At 45.2% G+C, this 20,152-nt stretch overlaps 2 protein-coding genes across 2 annotated transcripts in view; one reads left to right on the forward strand and one right to left on the reverse strand.

The window, feature by feature from the left end:
- Positions 1 to 20,152, forward strand: part of CFAP61 (cilia and flagella associated protein 61) — a 255,844-nt gene that overhangs the window by 61,070 nt on the left and 174,622 nt on the right. Inside the window, exons 9-12 of the mRNA XM_073792625.1 lie at positions 10,016 to 10,107; positions 15,846 to 15,920; positions 18,265 to 18,443; positions 19,897 to 19,936. Of these exons, the coding sequence (XP_073648726.1) occupies positions 10,016 to 10,107; positions 15,846 to 15,920; positions 18,265 to 18,443; positions 19,897 to 19,936 (386 nt within the window). The remainder of the gene's footprint in view (positions 1 to 10,015; positions 10,108 to 15,845; positions 15,921 to 18,264; positions 18,444 to 19,896; positions 19,937 to 20,152) is intronic.
- LOC117308212 (apoptosis inducing factor BLCAP-like) lies at positions 4,222 to 5,018 on the reverse strand. Its single transcript, XM_033840355.2, has one exon. It carries the CDS (start codon positions 4,825 to 4,827, stop codon positions 4,564 to 4,566), a length of 264 nt encoding a protein of 87 aa, XP_033696246.1. The 5' UTR covers positions 4,828 to 5,018; the 3' UTR covers positions 4,222 to 4,563.

A 20,152-nucleotide genomic window follows, 5' to 3' on the forward strand; every position in this document is an offset into this window, starting at 1 on the left:
GCCTCTTGAGGTCTAGGCTTAGAGCCAACACATGTCACTTATCCAAAGCAGATCCCAGGCTGAGCCCAGAATTGGAGTGGAGGCCACTGCATGACAAAGGGCCTAAACAAAGCGAGGCTGAAAAATCAGCATCATGATTACAACCCATGTTCCCAAAAAAAGAAGAACGCTGGTGATTTTTGTCATGGCCTCCTTTCTCCTGTCCTCAGGAGACACAAACTCCATTTTAGCCTGTTGGAGGATAAAACCTACAGTCTCATGTCAGGACAGTGATCTGGGAATTACCAGTGCACTGAGCTCAAGTTCACCATACTCTATGGCTTGGAGTCTGCACTGCAGTCCAGGAGGGAGGAGTTTCCTTGAACAATATGGAAAAGCTCATTGTCCTGCTTTCATGCAGCCTGCGAGTGTTTTCCTTTGTATCATTGTAGACTTCATCATCAGCCTCTTGCTGTTCATTCAGCTAATACATCCCATATACTAACCTTCGGGAGCCTGGTCCTAGCACCTGGTGAGCCTTGCACCGTCTAATGACAGGATAAACATACAAGACAAATGAATTTATAATCAGAGATTTGTTTTGAAGGATAGAAAATTGTGGTGGGACCACAGCAGAGTTATACCTAAGTCATCTTGGGAACGTTAACATAGACTTCATAGAAAAGAAAGATTTTGAGTCAAAACTTCAAAAACAAATTGGAGCTTTCATAAAGATTTTCCTGGCAGAGGAAAAACAATGTGCATGTGCAAAATAAGGAGGTGTTAGAGACCAGGGCGTATGAGGGGAAAGCACCAGCTCAGTGTTGCTGAAGCGGGAAGTGAGGGGGTGGTGGGAAATAGGAAGCAGGACAGGAGATGGAGGAGAGGCAGCTGAGGTCTTATGAGCCCTCACGAAAGAGTCTAGATTCTGTTTAATCACAACATAACTAATGAGCAACCATCAGGAACCTTAAACTAGAAAGGGATACACCGTCAACTTCTAGTTTCTAGGAAGACTTTCCAAGGGCCACTGGACGGTGCTGGAAAGAGATGAGGGGCTAAACCAGAAGCGTGACTGTGGATGAACCTGGGAGATATTTTGGAGACTTAATGGAACTTGATGTTTTACTGCATATGGGGAAGGAAGACTGTGGAAGAGGGAAACCTCCAGGGTGACTTCAGAAACTAGGTGGATGGTGGAGCCGTTTTGCAAGATGGGAATAAGAAGAGTGAGTGAATCATTTGGTGGAGGTGCTCTGACTTCGGATTCGGACAAGTTGAGTTTACCTTCCTAGGAAGCACTTGGGTGGATACACAGCACCCAGGTGCTCCCGAGGTTAGACTGAAACGTGACTTCCCGAAAGATGTTCACATCCCAATCCCTGGAACGTGCAAATGTTACCTTAGTTTTGGTAAAAGGTCTTTGTACGTGTGATGAAGGATCTTGAGATGAAATTATCCAAGACAGAAGGAGCCTGCCCCTGCCAACACCTTGATTTCTGCCCAGGGGTACTGTACTGATTTAGGACTTCTGGCTTCCAGCACTGTGGGAGCATACATTTCTGTTGTTTTAAGCCACCAAGTGCGTGGTAATTTGTTACAGTGGCCACAGGAAACTAGCACAGTTACGAAGAAGACCAAAGGGTCAGAGGCAAACCAAGGAAGGAAACAGGTCAGGAAATAAGGACATCTCCACTCTTCAGCAGAAATGCTTGATAGCACTGTCTGCTCACTGTTTCCATCCCCTTACTGTCTCGAGGCTACTTCTTATCCTTCAGATCTCAGCTTAAATGTCCAGGGGGACGTCTCTGACCACTCAACCTTGAAGCAGCTCCCGTGCTCTTATTTTCTGCATCTAGCAGAGCTTAATGTTTCCTCCTTCTCTCACTGACTTGCTTTGGGAGTGCAAGTTAGTCTTGTTCGTTGCTGAATCTTCAACGTCTAGTGTGTTAATGTCTACCAGATGGTAGGTGTAAAATATAAATTTTTAAATGAAAGAATGAATAAATAAGTGAACACGCACTGTGCTTTGTTCATACCTCTGCTTCAGCAACTTTCACACTGCAAGATCATTAGAGGTGGGGGGGGTTGGGGGGTGCACTCACACCCTAATTACTTGTGAGCCTCTTAGAGTAAGGACTGCATCTGATTCATTATGTACTTCGCAGTACCTCTAGAGTGCCCTCAACTCCCCGTTCTCCACTGAACTTCAGTTGAATGAATGATTTAACGCGAACCTCTAATCTTTCCTCTTCTTAGAGCTGAGTGGCTTAAATTCATTTGTCAGTCTTTTCTGAAATCATAATATTAAAATACTAAACAAAATGACCATTTTGTAATATTCTGAAGGTAGAAATTTACTTTTATAATTAGATATTTTGGGGGAAATCTTAATGTGTTAATAATACACGAAACTGTCCTCCTTTAAAAAGTTAGGGTAATGCAGTAAAAGTTGAATTCCCTTTGGTCAGTGGCCAAGCCTGGTTCTCTCTCTCATCCCCAGAAGTGGCCATTGTTGTTAGCATGCATCCATCCAGACCTCTTTTTATGCATGTATTCACAGAAAAAAACCACTACCATCTTGTGGCAGTGTTTTTGTTTTTTGAGGGTTTTTTTGTTTTTAAAATTAATTTTATTTATTTATTTATTTTGGCTGCGTTGTGTCTTCATTGCTGTGCACATACGTTCTCTATTTGCAGCAAGCAGGGGCTACTCTTCCATGTGATGTGTGGGCTTCTCATTGCAGTGGCTTCTCTTGTTGCGGAGCACGGGCTCTAGGCGCGTGGGCTTTCAGTAGTTGCAGCACGTGGGCTCAGCCGTTGTGGCTCGTGGGCTCTAGAGCACAGGCTCAGTAGTTGTGGTGCACGGGCTTAGTTGCTCCGCGGCATGTGGGATCTTCCCGGACCGGGAATCGAACCCGTGTCCCCTGCATTGGCAGGTGGATTCTCAACCACTGCGCCACCAGGGAAGCCCGTGGCAGTATTTTTTACATAAATGGCACCTTTTGGGTATGGGACGTTCTGAAATTTGCTTCTTCACTCAGCTCTTTGAGATCTAATAACGTTGATAAGCTTAGTTCTGCGACCCTCCTTTTTTTTTTTTAAGTTTATAAAGGTTTATTAAACATTTCAAATGCTGTGCAATGAACACACCAGAAATAAAAGCTCCAGAATAGCAGTCCAAATGTTCCACAAGTGTGGCCCCGCAGTCCCATTACATAGATGGACTGCCTCCAGTTCTGTCCTCTGCCTGGCCCACCTCCCTCCCCCTTCAGGCAAGAGAAAGATGGATGGTTTAGACTGGAAGGACAACCATGCTGATCCCCAGCGGACAGGGGCCAGGAGACAGTCTCATTTGCCAACACTTTTACTGAAGCGCAGAAAAAGAAAAAAGCAAGTGACAGTCACAAAGTCTTCCCGTGTATTCTCCGTAACGTATACAGTCTATACGCGCAGGACCGGAGAAGCTCCTGGCACGAGGACGGACGATGGCCACCGCTCCCCTCTGTCTCGTCTGAACCACCTCGGAGTCCAGTGTGCTGGTCACTCTGCAATCCCCAGACTAAATACCAACTGTAGCGGCCCCTACAAGCTAGCTATTGCTACACCTCAAAATCACAATACATTCGATAAAGCTTCTTTAAAAAGGATTTACACATGTACTTGTACACGTACGTATACACACACGCGCATGCACGGCACACCACACCAAAAAATATCCAAACGCCTATCAGGGGATCGTGGCTGTTATGAAACACACAAGTACTCTCCCATTCACTCGGCTGGGGACTGCTAGATCTACGTAAACACATCAATCCTGCAGAGCATGCATGGGAGACAAAATGAGGCCCCCTCCTTGCGACAGTTGAGAAAGGCAGGAGGAAGGGCAGAGGAAGCGAAGCTGGGCTGCTGAGCCAGAGCCCAGACCCCCAGGTGAAAGAGCAACATGTATCTGTTACTTCTTCCTTCAAAATGAAGTGGGGAAAATACTGAAGATTTGTGGACAGCAGTCAAGACACAATTCTGTCTAGCCTGCCGGCCAGGGAAGAAGAATAAAAAAGCGAGGCTCTCGGGCATCAGCAATCTCTTTATATTCGAGATAAGTGCAGAACTGAGCCCTGTCTTGGACAGGTGCTCCCCAAAAAAGGAAAGGGCTAAAGAGAACTAACAGAAAGCCAAGAGAGGGACGGAGGAGTCAGTAACACTCTGACAAGGAAGGGTCACAGAGGTGACAATGAGACTGGCATTTTATCTGCCCGGATCATGCTGGGGCAGTTGACCAGGATGGGTGCAGGCTCCTCGTGGGAATGAGGCGAGGGGGGTGGCCATCCTGCCAGTCAGGGGCCAAGATGGGGACAGAACACACACAACCACAAGACCACCCACGACTACAGGACTCTACGATAAAAGCACCAGTCCGTGCTATTATTCACATTATAAGGATAAAACGTCACAGGCCAAAAAGGCGCCATTAGGAATGTGGCCCCCGCAGGGCCGCGGGATTTGAAACTCCAATGCTTTATGACCTATGTCAATGCCTCCCCTCCCGTCTTCTGCTTCCTTGGAAAGCTAACTGGGCTGGCTGTTAGGTGCCCACAACGCCGGGGTCATGTGCCGATTCCAGAAGCGGGGAATGGGAGCAGTGGTACAGGAAACAGTTTCCCCAGCAGCTATAGCAGATGAGGAACAGGGCTACCAGGAAAACCAAGGCACAAATTGTGCAAGGCTTCCGTTCCAGGAGGAAGCTGAGCAGGTAGAAGCCCATGAACATGGAGTGGCTGAACCACAGGGCGGGGTTGAGGGGCTTGGGGATGAGGAAGACGGGCAGCAGCCACTGGAGGCAATACATGATCTCTGCTGGACAGGGCCTTCGCCAAGGCCACCGGGCACCGCTGCAGGAACTGACCTAATAGGAGCCAGTGGACGCAGGCGGCTGCCCTCTGCTTTCTTCAACCCTCGCTCTCCAGGAGCTGAGCCGCTGTGGTCTCTGGCTGTCTGCCCGGGATCACCAAGGCAGCAGGGATCCTGCGAGTCCTGCCATGGCGCTGCCGCCACTGGTGACATCGTCGCAGCCTCAGCCTGCCTCCACCTCAACTCACCTCCGACGCCGCAGGAAGCTGCGACCCTCCTTTTATCTTCTGGGTAGGATTCCACTGTATGGAATGGGCCACATTTGTCCCTAGATGGAAATTTAAATTGTTTCCACTATTTTGTTATTGCAAACTGTGCTGCAATAAATATCCTTGCACACGTATCACTGGGTCCCTTACAAGAGTTTCCACAGGCTGTATTCCCAGAATCGTTCTTGTTGGGCCTGGAAATACATTGCCACCAAACATGGCCATAGCAGTGGCCTTCCTCCAGAGCCTCTCCTAGTTTTCCAGGATTTAGTGTTGTCAGCATTTTTAACTTTTGCCAGTATGATAGCTGTGAAAGGAGATATTGTTTTAACTCCATTTCTCTATTACTGAGGTTGGACACTTTCTATGTGTTTATTGGTCATTTGCATTTTCTGTCCATTCATTTCCTCTGCCTATTGTGGTTTTTTTCCTCTTTCCCTAGAATTCAATTGTTGGTCTATCATGTGTGTTGCAAATATTTTCTCCATGTATCTACTTATTTAAAAAATAGGGGGTTCTTTTGACAGACAGAACTTTTAAATTCTGATGGGGTCTAGCATGTCAATATTTTTTTTATGACTTCTGCCTTCTACATTTTTAAGAAAGGGTTTCTCCACCCCCAAGATAATAGAGATGTTCTCCTATATTTTCTTCTCGTAACTTAAAAGTATTTAAAAAACTTTAAGCTGTTAATATATCTGCAAATGATGTTTGTGTATTGTATGAAATAGGGGCCCAAATGAATTGTTTTCCTTATGGTTAGCACTACTTATTGTACAGTTTATTCTTCCCGCACCAATGCTACCTTTAACATATATGAACATTTCATAATTATCTGGCTCTTTTCTGGATTGCTTTCTGTTCTGTTCCTACTCCCAATAACCCTCTGTTTTAATAACTATGGCTTTATAATATGTCTTTTTTTTTTTTTTTAAGAAAAGTATCTCCATTTTTATTTTGGGATTATGTGATTAAATAGTTTTTTGTTTCTCTGTTTGTTTGTTGTTTTTTTTTTTTTTTGCGGTACGCGGGCCTCTCACTGTTGTGGCCTCTCCCGTTGTGGAGCACAGGCTCCGGACGCGCAGGCTCAGTGGCCATGGCTCACGGGCCCAGCCGCTCCGCGGCATGTGGGATCTTCCCGGACCGGGGCACGAACCCGTGTCCCCTGCATCGGCAGGCAGGCTCTCAACCACTGCGCCACCAGGGAAGCCCAATAGTTATTTTTTAAATTAATTTTTATTTGAGTAGGGTTGCTTTACAACGTTGTGTTAGCCTCCACTACACAACAAAATGCATCAACCATACACATACAGATATCCCCTCCCTTTTGGACTTCCCTCACATTTAGGTTACCACAGTGCATTAGGTAGAGTTCCCTGTGCTATACAGTATATTCCCATCAGTTGTCTATTTTATACATAGTATCAATAATATAATATGTCTTAATATTCATTAGGAAATATGGCCCACTCTTTGTTGTTATTTCTTAAAATTTTGTTGACTAGCTGTTCTTCCATATTTGCTCTTTTAGAATCACTTTATTTCATTTCACAAAAAAACCTTGTTAGGATTTTTTGATCACTATTTTTAAAAAATGTCAAAACCCACCAGATTGTATACTGCTACTTTTTCCTAAAGCCTTCACAATGTATTATTTAGCTTTTCCTCTGTATTATTTCTGTTAAAGAGCAAGGCAGACACAGGTCTTGGGTCTATACAATTTGGGAGCTCTCTTTAAGAAAAATAATACAAAATTAGGAATGCAATAGTGGGTGCTGTGCCTTGGGAGGAACCTGGACCTCCAGCTTTATTTGCTTCATGGTAACCCTGCCTCAGGGTAGCAGTCTGACTGAGAGAGGAAGTGCTAGTAGACGATGCCTTCGCTCCCACTAGAATAAAGCCCTAGTTCGTGACTACCAAGCTACTTAGGTGGTGTAAGCAATAAAATAACAGTTAAGGGGCTTCCCTGGTGGCGCAGTGGTTGAGAGTCCGCCTGCCGGTGCAGGGGACGCGGGTTCGTGCCCCGGTCCGGGAAGATCCCACATGCTGCGGAGCGGCTGGGCCCGTGAGCCATGGCTGCTGGGCCTGCGCGTCTGGAGCCTGTGCTCCGCAATGGGAGAGGCCACAACAGTGAGAGGCCCGCATACCTCAAAAAAAAAAAAAAAACAAACACTTAAATTTGCAACCTCAGTCGTGTTTCTAACTGTGTGTTATATAATACCGCTGCCTTGAGTTTTTGCTAGGACAGCACCTCACATCTGAGGATCTCAGGGCACATTAAGAACATTAATTAATTAATTAAAACCCACAAAACCCCAGAGACACAGGAAGGAGGGACGTGGCATCACCTTGCCCAGTTCTGAAATGCAGCCACCTCTGGGGACAAGCAGGGCAGCTGCTTCTTAATAAATGGCAACGCCCACAACACTTTAGCCCAGACAGTTAGTCGGTGTCGTTGGTAATTGTCTTGTGAACATCAGCCTGGCAGGCAGTGAGGGCTCCAGGATGAACTGTTCACTGCAAATCTAATTCAGTCTGTGAAATTTCTGGCTTTTTAGTAATTTTGTCCTAATCATAAAATATATTAAATACATAAACAACAAGGACCTACTGTATAGCCCTGGAAGTTATACTCAGTATTTTGTAATAACCTATAATGGAAAAGAATCTGAAAAAGAATATATATATACACACACACATATACATATATACATAAAACTGAATCACTTTGCTGTACACCTGAAACTAACACAACATTACAAATCAACTATACTTCAATAAAATAAATAAATTCCCAGGGAAAGTCTAGTTTTCTTTTAAACTCAACAGTGTTTTTGGTAGTTCTTCAAATTTAAAACTTAATATAAGAAAAGATTATTTTTTAAAAAGTGCAACTTAATAGGGAGTTATTGATAACGTTTGTTTGTTTTTGATTCAAATACTTTGCTGCTGAGCAAAACGAATCAGTGATGGTAGAAGTCAGGCCAGCAGCTACCTTTAAGAGGTGTGTTGGCTGGACAGCAGGTGAGGGAAACTTTTGGGCCCTGGAAAAGCTTTAATATTCATTTAAGGGGTTGTTAACGTGTGGTACATACAGGTAGAGATTCATGCACTGTGCCGTATACATGTTGTGTCTTTTTTTTTTTTTTTTGCGGTACACGGGCCTCTCACTGTTGTGGCCTCTCCCATTGCGGAGCACAGGCTCCGGATGCGCAGGCTCAGTGGCCATGGCTCTCGGGCCCAGCCGCTCTGCGGCATGTTGGATCTTCCTGGACCAGGGCACGAACCCGTGTCCCCTGCATCGGCAGGCGGACTTTCAACCACTGTTCCACCAGGGAAGCCCTACATGTTGTATCTTAATAACAAGCTGAATTAACCTGAAAAGCACTCTAGTTTGCTGTTGTGAGAACACTGGAAACACTGTACAAACGATCTGGAAAGTTTTGCAGGGAGCAGGACGTATCCAGGTGCTAGAGACTCGCTAGGTTTCATTCTCCCCAAAGCGTCTTTCTTCAGAAGAGCGATTCTGAGTGCTTTGTCCCCTCTCATGTCATTTGCTCTCCACCTAGAAGAGCTACTTGCTCTGCTGGGGTGCCATTCTCTCATTGTACCTTCAACGTTATATGCCTCTTCGTCTCTGCCCTTTACACCTCCCTGGGCATCTGATTCTTCTCTTAGAATTTCATTCTACTTCATTTGCCTGCATCTTTTCCAGAAGCAGATATAGGGCATGAGTAAGTGGGAATTTGGGGTTGAGAGGCATCTGCAGGGGCCGTTGCACTGGCTGTTGCTGCAGGAACGAATGCAGTGGGAGAGGAGGATGCGGAGAGGATAGGCTGCCTCTGACGCCACCACGTCTGCTGTGATGCTTAGAAACAAGAAGACAGGGCAGCAGGCCCCACTGGCAGCCCAGTATCTGGGGCCTCCAGCAGGTCCCGGGTCCCTCCTGTGTATGTGCGGACAATTCTGAGGAGGGGCAGCCCCTGGGCAAGAGCATCCTAGGGCTGCTCTGAGCTAAGGCCGAAAGGCTGCAAGCAGGTGTGAGGGCTAAGAGTCCCAGTGGAGCAGACACAGAGTGAACAAGAAAGGAGGGGCCGGGGGTGGCGAGAGAGCGGGGGAGGGTGGGAGGGAGTGAGACAGTGGAAGAGGAGGGGGGTGGTGGTGGGGAGAAAGACAGGAACAAGGAAAAGAAAAGACAGCAGAAGGAGAAGGAAGAAAGGGAGGGGCAAAAGAACTTTTCAGACAAAATGGGAAAAAAGATTTTTCTACTTTAGTTTTTGATGAACGGTAAATATATGAACACTACCCCGATTATTGACTTTCCAGAACATATTAAAACAATAATGCAAAGTTAGCTCCAGGTCTTGCTTAGAAAGTAGAAAAGTTAACATCGTGGCCTCTGTCAGATGCCTGTTCACAGTATTTCCCAGCACGGGGAAAGCAGCCCTTGTGCTAATCTCTGTGTTCTGAGCGCACTGACATAGCTGATGTGGTCTTTTCCATATTCTGCCTTAAAATCATTTCAAAGCCTGCCATCCAGGAGGTTGATAATCAGTTGTTTACAAACTTCAAAGGGGCTCCCATGAAAGGATCACGGAGCTCGGTCTCTGGCAGGTTCGAGGGCCTCCTGGGGGGCAGCCCAGCCCAGCCCCATCCTGGCCTCGGGTTTATGTCCACAGCTCCGTCAAGCCAGGTATCACTGGACCCCCATCCTGTGCGGATGGAGGCACAGAGAGGTCAGAATCCGAGTGGGCTGCGAAGACCCTGTTCTCCCCACCTCGCGGCTCTGCCCTCAGCAATATAATCCTTCAGATATGCTGCAGCTTAGAAACACGTGACCACGCTGCCTCCAATTTCCTGTGCTCTGCAGATATTTACCATCTCTTTTCTGTCCTCTTGTCCCTTTTTCTCTGAAAGGCGCCGAGCTCAGGAGCAGCAGCCAGGAATGCCAGCAAATAGTCAAGGAGCCGCAGGAAGCTGTCGCCCCGGAGGCCGGGGAGAGCATCCAGGTAACGGAGATCATCCCCCCAGCCTGGTGCTGCTTGTGCCGTCGGGGTCAGGGGTGTTCCTGGCACTGGAGTCACTCCCGAGAAGGGAAAGGTCTCACTGACGTTAAGATCTGGGGGACAAGGGCGGGGAGGAAACAGGCTGCGTGTTTGTAACAAATCAGCCTCACAGCACCCTCAAGAATCCAGCTCAGGATGGAGCCCCATCCCTTCTCCCCCTGCCTTCTCACTCATCCCCTGGCTTCAGGAGGCTGATGTGGATAAAGCAGCTCGCTTAAAGGTGGTTAGAAAGCTCACCTTGTCCACAGACTCAAATGAAGCAGCATTTTCCTTCCTGCCCCACTGGGCCCTGCAGGCTCTAGAACCACCTGCCACAGCTCCCTGCATTGCGCCTGGCCCACTGGCCCAGCCTGGCTTCAGCAGGGGCCCCTCTCACACCCTCCTGCTCTGTGAGTGCTGCCACCCTGACCTAAAGGGGGGCATACCCCCACTGAAGGAGGCCACAGTCAGCCATGTATTAGAGGACGTAGGATTTGGGGGATGGGCCTGGGGATCCAGCCATTGTTCCATCTCTGCCACCCTCTGACCACTGATGGGTCACAGAAATACAAACGCCCACATTGACTGGGCTCTGGGTCCTCACCTGCTCCTGCAGGACCTCAGGGCATGTCCCTTGTGTCCTCTGGAACTGGCCTCGCCAAGGGGGCTGGGAGAATGAACGGGCTTACCTCTAGGCCACCGTTGGCGGCCTGGCCCTGCATCAGCACTGCGTGTGGCCAGGAGTCCCAGCACACGTTTCACTGCATGGGCCCTTCTGTTTCTGGTCCTCCTGACTGTTCCGTCCACCTGAGGCCAGGACGGGGGCTGGTGCAGTGCCATTGCTTCTTGGACTCCAGCCCCCAGCTCTCTTTTTTTCTCCTTTCCAATCTTGGACAAAATAACATTCCCCCTGCCCATCAGCTCATACAAAGAAGATCTTGGGAAGAAGAGGAGTCAGGGAACACCTTTATCTTAGCATTAGGCCACATGGCTCGTCCTGCTGCATTTTCACATTGTCTCTATGGAAAATGCCTTCTTATACCCCAAACCACAAAAGAACCCAACCTGTAGCTGGGTGGCTGTTGTATTTCGAGGGCTGATTTATTCTCTGCACAGAGGTTGGACGCTCACAATGGCCAGGCTCTCTGCTAGGTGCTGAGGGCGCTCGCGAGACCAAAACACAGCCACAGCCTTCAGGAGGTGGTGCACGGTGGGAAGAGGAAAGCCTCCTAATTCAGTATGTGGAAATGAGGGTGGAAAACATCCCAGAAGAGGGCACGAGGGACACCTGAAGCTTTTAAAGAAGGTTGTTTGGCATGGACTAGATTGCGGGAAATGAAGCTGATGAATGGAATTAATAGAAAGAACTTAGCGTGAGGGATTTCTGCTTCTGGCAAAGATGGCTAGATTTCCTTTCCTGCCTGAAAAAAAAACAAAAAAATGGCCAAAGTATATGAAATAAGTTTTTAAGACACTTCTCATCAGGTAACAAAGGAGAGTGATGCCTGGGAGGTGGGAAACAAGCCAGGTAAGCCCTCCAAACATCGTGGCCTCCTCCTTTGAGAGAGTCCCTGACCACAGCACAGGGCAGGAGGAACCACAGAAGCCAAGTGGTATGTCCATGGAGACTAAAGCCACTAAGTTTTGCAGGACAGAGTACCAGAGAGGAGAGAGCTGTACAGAGAGATGGTTGACACCAGCGAGGGTCACTCTTGGGTATTCAGCTGAATACTGATCTGCACATGCTGAGTACTGATGTGCACATGCACATCAGCCTGATCTTCAAAACTACTGAAGATCAGGCTGAGGAAAGAACTTCCTAAAAGGATTAGCATTAACAGTGCACAGAACTCATACAAGGCTGGGAATAGTGCGTGTTCCATCAGCCAGACCAGGGAACCCTGTGACTGACAAGGCATTGGGAGAATGCACAGAAGGGTACTGCATCAGTAGCGAGGAATAATTAGCTCTGGAGAGAGCACTGCTCCAGTCCTATCTAACAAATCTTTAGAGCAAGATCCAAAAGCAACAAACTGCTTCCAAGTAATTTGAGTCCCAGAACAAAGTTCAAGAATATTTGTAGGAATACAAAATTATCCAGCACCCAAGTAGATTAAATCACAATGTTTAGAATTTTTTTTTCTTAAAGACATAATGCTTTTGCACACTTAATGTCCTACAGTATAGTATAACATAACTTTTATATGTACTGGGAAACCAAAAATTCACATGACTTGCTTTATTGCAATATTCACTTTATTGTGGTGAATGAATCTGGAATATGAACCTGCAATACCTCCAACGTATGCCTGTAAAAACACCCCAAATAAACCTTTTAGAGATTAAAACTACAATTCATGAGATGAAAAATACACTGGAAGGATTAATCACAGATTAGACATTGCAGAGAAAGGGATTAGTGAAACAGAAATGAGAATTAAAAAAAAAAATGTATCAGTGAGCTGTGGGATAACTTTAAGTACCTAATATGTGTGTAATTGGAATTCATAAAGAAGAGGAGAAAGAGGTTGGAACAGAAAAAATATTTGAAAAAATAATGACTTAAAAATTCCAAATTTTATGAAAACAGTAAACCCACAGACACAAGCTCAACCAATAACAAGCACAAGAAACATGAAGAAAACTATACCAAAGCCCATCATAATCAAATAGTGGAAAACCAGTCATAAAAAGAAAATCTTAAAAGTACCCAGAGGGAGAAAAAAAAAGGACAAGTTGGGAACAGAGGCCCAAAGATAAGGATGGCAGCAGATTTCTTGTTGGAAACAATGTGAGCAAAAAAGACGGTGGAGTCACATCTTTAAGGAACTGGAAGAAAATAAACTGTCAACCGAGAATTTTACACCCATTGAATATCTTTCAAAAATAAAGGTGAAATAAAGACTCTGCCTACGCAGAAAAGGGGAAAGAATTCATTACCAGTAGACCCAACTACAAGAAATGTGAAAGGAAGTCCTTCAGGCAGAAGGAAAATGATGCCAGATGGAAATCTGGATCTACACAGAGGGCGATGAACACTGGAAGTGGTAACTAAATGGGTAAATGTGTAAGATTTTGCTTTTATTTTCTATATCTCTTTAAAAGATAGTTGACGGCCTAAATAAAATAAAAACAACATAGTGTGGAGCTTTCAACATGTGTAAAAACATCTGACAAGAACAGCACAAAGGCCAGAGGGCACAATGTAAGGACCCTATTTTAGGGTCCTTATACTACACCTGAAGTGATATTATATCACCTGAAGATAGACTTAAAGATGTATACTATAAACTAAAAGAACATGAAAGTTACAAGTCAAATTCAGAAAGTTATATCTAATAAGCCTACAAAGAGGTGAAGTGGAATCATAAAAGTATACAATGACTCCAAAAGAAGGCAAAAAGAGAGGAAAAGGGGAATAAAGAACAGATAGGACAAATAGAAAACAAACAGCAAGATAACAGACTTAAACCTAACCACATCAATAATTACATTAAATGTAAAATGGTCTAAAAAAGAATGTATAAATCAGATATAGTTTGGATTAAAAAGCAAAACAGTTACATGTGAATTACAAAAAAAAATGCACTTTGAGTAGATACAATAGGTTCAGATGAAAAACATGCAAATAGATACATCATGGTAACACTAATCAAAAGAAAGCTGGAGTAGCTTTATTCATTTCAGACAAAGTGGATTTCAGAAAAGGGAATATTACCAGGGATAACAAAGGTCAAGAGGACATAACAATCCTAAATATTTATGCACCTAATAGTGGAACTTCAAAACACATGAAGCAAAAATTGATAGAACTGCAAAGACAAATAAATAAATAAATAAACAAACAACTATATTTGGAGATTTCAATATCCCTCCCTTAATCATTGATAGAACGAGTAGACAGTAAATCAGTAAGAATGTAGAAGATTTTAAGAATACTATTGACCAATTTGACCTAACTCTACCCAACAACGGCAGAATACACCTTCCCACATCCACATGGAATAGTTACCAAGTTAGATCATATTTCAAGCTAGAAAAGAAGTCTCAATAAATTTAAAAGGATTCAGGTCATCTAAAGTATGTTCTTTCCCAACAAAAGACATCACAGGGAAATAAAACTTCAAATCAACAGCTCTCATAAACATCGATGGAAAAATTCAAATAAAACCTTTAATAAATTGAACCAATATATTAAAAGGACAATGTCATGATCAAGTAGGCTTTATTCTGAGAATGCAAGGTTGGTTTAACATAAGAAAATCAATGTAATTCACCATATTAACATTCTAAAAAAGAGTACTTATATGTTTATCTCATAAATGCAGGAAAGGTATCTGAAAATTCACATTCATTCCTCATAAAAACTCTCAGAAAATTAGAAGTAGAAGAGAACTTCTTCAATTTGATAGAGGTTATCGTTGAAAAACCTATAGCTAACATCCTTGGTAAAAGACTGAGTGCTTTTCCGCCAAGGTCAGAAACAAGACAAGAATGTCAGTTCTCACCACTTCTATTCAGAATTATTCTGGCGGTTCAAGCCAGTGAAAAAAGAATCAAAAGAATATACACAAAATTAACATGCAAAGTTCAATTTTATCTCTGTATAATGGCAATGAACAATCAGAAATTTAAATAACTACCATTTACAACAGTACAAATACACAGAATACTTAAATCTGACAAAAGATGTTGTCAGATTTAAGTATTTTGTGTATGCTAAAAACTACAAAACATTTCTGAGAGAAATGAAATAAGACCTAAATAAATGGAGAGATATCCCCTGTACATAATTTCGAGGACTCGATATTGTCAAGTTGTTGATTGATCAATGAAATACAGTCAAAATTTCAGGAGGAACTTTTAGAGAAATTGAAAAAGTGATTTCAAAATTCATGAGGAAGTGGGAAGGACCTAGCACAAAGAAACTATGGAAAGAGAACAAGGTTGTAGGTCTAATGCTACTGACTTCAAGATTTATTATAAGGTTTTTGTAACTGAGACAGTGTGGTAATGATGTCAAGGTCAACAAATAGATGAATGGAACAGAATAGAAGATCCAGAAATAGATCTTTCTGTTTATCTTTCTATTTATCTTTCTATTTCTAGATCTAGAAAGATCTAGATCTTTCTAGATACTCAGCATATAATCTACAGTGACAAAGAGCAGATCATTGTTTGCCTGTGGTTGGCAGAGTGGCCCCGGGTGGGAGGAAGAGCCATACAGAAACACAGAAGCTTTGGGGAGTGATGTATATGTTCATTATTTTTATCGTGGTGATATTTTTATAGGTACCTATAGGTCAAAACTTTTCAAAAGCTACACTTTAAATATATGCTGTTTACTGTATGTCAATTATACCTCAATAAAGCAGTTTTTATAAAAGCCCTAGTGCATCTTTTAAGTTACACAGAAGAATAAGAATAAAGGAGGAATAACTAACATCTACAGAGAGTCAGAAGATGCTAAGCATCTCTCCATCCACCTGTCCTTATTTTATCCTCAGGACAACCTTATGAGATAGGTGCTGCTCTTAGCCCCTTTGTACAGATGAGGAAACTGGGGATCCCTCACTTTCCCAACGCCACATGCCCTGAAAGAAGGGAGGCCAGGATCTGACCCAGGCAGCTCATACAGAGCTCGAGCTCTGAACCACTGTGGGTGTTGATTTATTCTCATGTCTTGCCTTTGTCTTTTGCAGAGAAAAAGCACAGAAGAAGCCGCAATGGAGGAAGCTTTATCACCAGTCCAAAGTGGAAACGCTAGTGAAGCAGAGGTAGGGCTTGCGAGGGCCCTTCAGGGGGCCAGTGCGGCTCACTCCTCTCCACCTGCGTCTTCGTGCGCTTTCCTCGCCAGGCCTCCCGCCTTCTTTCCCAGTTCAGAGCCGCCTCCTTACTCAGGACCTGCTCCACAAAGCCTCCCTCGGTGCACTCTCACTCCACTGTCATGAGACCTTTATTCTATATCCCTTGCACAGCTTGGTCCTAGAAGTTACACTTTCTACATCAATAATTTGCAACCATTTCAGTAAATAGAATCTTTCTGTTCTTCCCATTGTCTAGAAAGAAAACATGTTGGAGGGGCAAACGTCTGTAGGAGTTTTCTCCTGCTCTACGTAGAGTACGTCCATGTACACACTTATGTGTCTGATGTGTCATTCACACGCATCTCTGGTTCCAGGAACTGCTTCCTCCTGTTACAGATTCAGGCCAAGGGGTGGTAGCATCTTCCACCAGCTGCCAGGAGCGGGACGTGCTTCTGGAAGGAGTGGGCCCCAGGCGGGCACAGGTCCACTTTCTGAGCCTCACGTTGGCATGTGCTGCAGGTCCCCTACCAGCTCCTCTGGCACTGCTCACCCCCCAGCACCCTGAGGATGGGGGCTTCAGTGCCTGCTCTTTCCCTGGGGCTATTCCTGCAGGCAGGTCGCCACCTCCAGGGGCAGTTGGAGAATCAGCCCCCAGCTCCTCTGCCTTTTGGGTAGGATGGCTCCCAGGGGTGCTCTCCACATCTCCCCGAGGTCTTGGCGGGATTGACAATAACCCACTTGTTCATTGTGCCACGTTGAGGTCCTTCTCTTCCCTCCTCACTCGCCCACTAGCCTCACAGAATTTCCTGGCATCGCTCCCTGTGTGAACTTAGCTCCTTTTGCTTCTAGGGAACCCACATTAGGGTGTCCACTCCTCGTGCCCCAGGGAGGAGGGAGCAGGGCACGCAGCAGAGGGGAGCAGTCTCTCTCCAGTATTTCTAAGAGGGTAGCCATTCCTTTAGGGACCCAAACAAGGATATGGAGGGGGTCAGGGTGGTCCATACTGCATTAGATGCACTGGCATCCCAGAGGGTATCCGGGTCAACAAGGAGGATTGATCTCCCATGTTTATCTGCTCTCCCTTCTGGAAAAAACCACTGAAATAACCATAAGGGAAGAATAAGGGCACAAATCCACACAGACAAGAAGACTGGGAGAGGAGATATTGGAACACGAGCACTTTAAAGGTGTTTAGAAAGAAGGAAATCGATGGCGGGGTCTGCACTGGCTCTTCACAGCTGGGGAAGGCGGAGGCCGGGCACCGTGATGAGGAGGGATTCTCCACGTGTGCCCACAAAGAGTCCGGGCCCTGGGGCTTCTGCAGAAGGCGGGGCGAGGGCTCTGTGTGACAGTCTGCCAGGTGGTGTTGGGGACAATAGGTTCCCTGCAGAGGACACTTAGCTTGTCAACTACCCCCCAAGTGAAAGGACCAGGTGATCGTTCTCTGAAGGGTCAAGCAGAAGCAGCTCCAAATCCAGTGCACGGTGCGAGGCTGTGCGATGGGGAAAGACAGAGAACAGGCAGATCAGTGGGATTCTCCATTTCACGTGGGGGAACCCCTGCCCTGTCCTCCCGCCCTGTTCTCCAAATACAGACACCAGCATAATAGTACTCAGAAATATAGAGGTAAAGGCCAAAAGAAAGGAGAAAGTTGAAAATGCTCGTCAATGGGGGAGTAGGAGGCTCCTGACTTTCTTTATAACCTTGTAATGCTAATATTAGTTTACTTTTTACCATACGCATGCATTACTTCAATTTCAAAGAACTCCGAGAGGATCTCGGAGTGAATCATGTTCCTCTCACTGAGCTGTAACACCTCTTTCGATGAATGAGACCTGACAGGACTCAGCATTGACTCTCCAGGTGGCTCTGGGCAATTGGCTCCCGGGGCTCCCCCTCACTAGCAAACCACCTGAACAGTCCCAAGATCCAAAAATTCTAGTAGCACAAAATCACAAGGAAAACTGGGGACAGAGGTGTTTCGCTTATATGGAATTAATACGCATGTAGTAGTCCCATGCTCTAACCTCTATCCAGGGATGCAGTTAAAATATGGATCCTGTATCAAAGACCAACTGAGACCGTTCGTTTTCCGACCTTTGCGCGAGAACTTGTTTCCATCCTCAACAATTTTGAAATCTCACTAAGAACACCTCCTTAAAACCGGGCCTGGCTCGGGGCGGTTTGTTTCAGGTGAGGCAGTCACATCTGTCCTGGGAACAGTGTCCTTTGGAGACAAGGCAGCCACTAGCCCATTAAATGGTAGAAAATAAATAGGATTCCCAGTTCAGTTCCTCCTCTCTCCTTGCTGTAGGACACAGAAAAACTCAGTCAGGAGTACAGTGTGGATTACACGGATTACTGCATCAGCAACACGAGCTCAGTATCCATCTCTCTGCCCGAAGAGACGAGCAACTTCCGCCCCATCTACAAGGGCGCCTCCACTGCCTTCTGCATCCAGCTGTTTTGTATTGACGAGAAGTACGAAGCAAGGTAAGCGCTGGTCCCCAGTGTGTCTGCTGCGCGAAGACCTTCTCCTGGCCGTGGTGGCCCAACACTGGAAGCCCCACTTCCAGACTCCAGCCCATAAAATGTGGGTCAGACCCAGAGAACTGGGCTGCCCAGGGTCTGGAAAATCATCACTTCCTTAGCCACATGCTGTTCCCCATTCTCTAGAGTTTGCATTTTGGGGGGATTTTGGGTTTAGGTTGCTGCTTGTCTGGAGTCTTTTAGTTGCAAGCAATAGAAAATCCAGCTGAAACTGGCTTTGGAAACATGGAATAATTGCCTCACGTAAGAAAGGATAATCCAGTGGTGGGACCGATTTTCAATGTGGCTTGATCTAGGACTTAGTAGATACCCCAGTCACAGGCCAGGCTTCTCACTCTACCCTCTACCCTATTCCTGAGCTGACGGCGGGGGGCCAGGCCAGGCCACGATGATGGCTTTGTCCCTTGCTTTGTGCTCCCCACTGAATCGGGGCTGGAGTCTCAGTCTGAGAGGGGTGTTAGCAGGACACCCATCAACAATCCAGGGCAGCTGCCAGAGGTAGGAGGCCTGGTCCCGGGCAGACGAGGCTTCCTGTCCCTCCAGAACAACCCCGTGTTCAGTGCTCGCTGCGCCCTGTAGTCTGGATTGGACCCCTGCCCTCGGTGCCGAGATTCCACAGCCCCTTTGGGATGCCCACATAGTCTACCATTCCGTCCACAGAACAATGTTGAAAAGGAAAGACTGGCCCATTTTGATAGACTGGAAGGTTCCAGAGTATCTTTAAGATGACCAAGAGCACCGCTGGACACTCCCGTTTTAGAGGATGTATTTAATCACATTCCCGTTCTCCTAGCTTTCCTTAGAACCATGCTTTTCTTGGACTTTTATCCTTTCAAGTTTTCGGTTTCTTTGGAATTGAAATTCAATTGAAAGGTTGAAAAGGGAAATCTTTTTATTCTAATTATATTGTAGACATCTAAAAAGCCTGTAAACCCTTCTAGATCTGTCGTGTATATTTATTTTCCCCTGTGCATTCGGATAAGATTGTGATTTTTGAATTTTCAAACAAACATTTGATGACCCATTATGGTTCGCCTATAAATATACACCTGCAGCTGGTCAGAAAATCTTTTGCATATAAAAGAGAAAAAGATCAGAGTAGCTTATAATATGCCCATGTCTCCCCCGCAGCACCTCCTAAAAGGAAGGGAAGGATCGTGTCCACAGAATGACTATCTTGCTTTTTGAATGTGTAGAGATTTTTAATTGCTATAATAGTACTTTTGGTTCTAGAAAAACACTTCGTTACTGACATTTGAAGCTTATGCCTTCTGCAGCTGATTACTATTCAGTTAGACACAAATTCTGGTTACTGGTTGGCTAATCACTGCCTAAGCGGGGAGAGCCATAGGTCTTTTTAAATGTGCACTGACAGTTTTTACTGTCTTGTTTACAGGTCACTGGACTTCATGAATTTTGTTTTCAGTCTTTTTCCTGTAAGTACATGTTGAATTTTGAGTAATATAATTGATTTTATAAGCTAGAAAAATGATAAAATAGTAGGATGCCATATTCATTGTCCAAACATTTAATCTGCTATGAATGTTAAGGTTGGAACCACTTTTCTGTTCTGAAAAAAAAGGTTGAATGACATGTCCTGAACTCTTAAAAGTAGAAAAGATTGTCATTTTCAATAATTTTTCAGTCACGCT

Source organism: Tursiops truncatus, chromosome 15 (assembly GCF_011762595.2).
Source record: "Tursiops truncatus isolate mTurTru1 chromosome 15, mTurTru1.mat.Y, whole genome shotgun sequence".
Classification (NCBI taxonomy): Eukaryota; Metazoa; Chordata; class Mammalia; order Artiodactyla; family Delphinidae; genus Tursiops; species Tursiops truncatus.

What these genes read in the sequence shown, in the direction of transcription:
- LOC117308212 (XM_033840355.2), bottom strand. Translation starts at nt 4,827, where the DNA reads ATGTATTGCCTCCAGTGGCTGCTGCCCGTCTTCCTCATCCCCAAGCCC.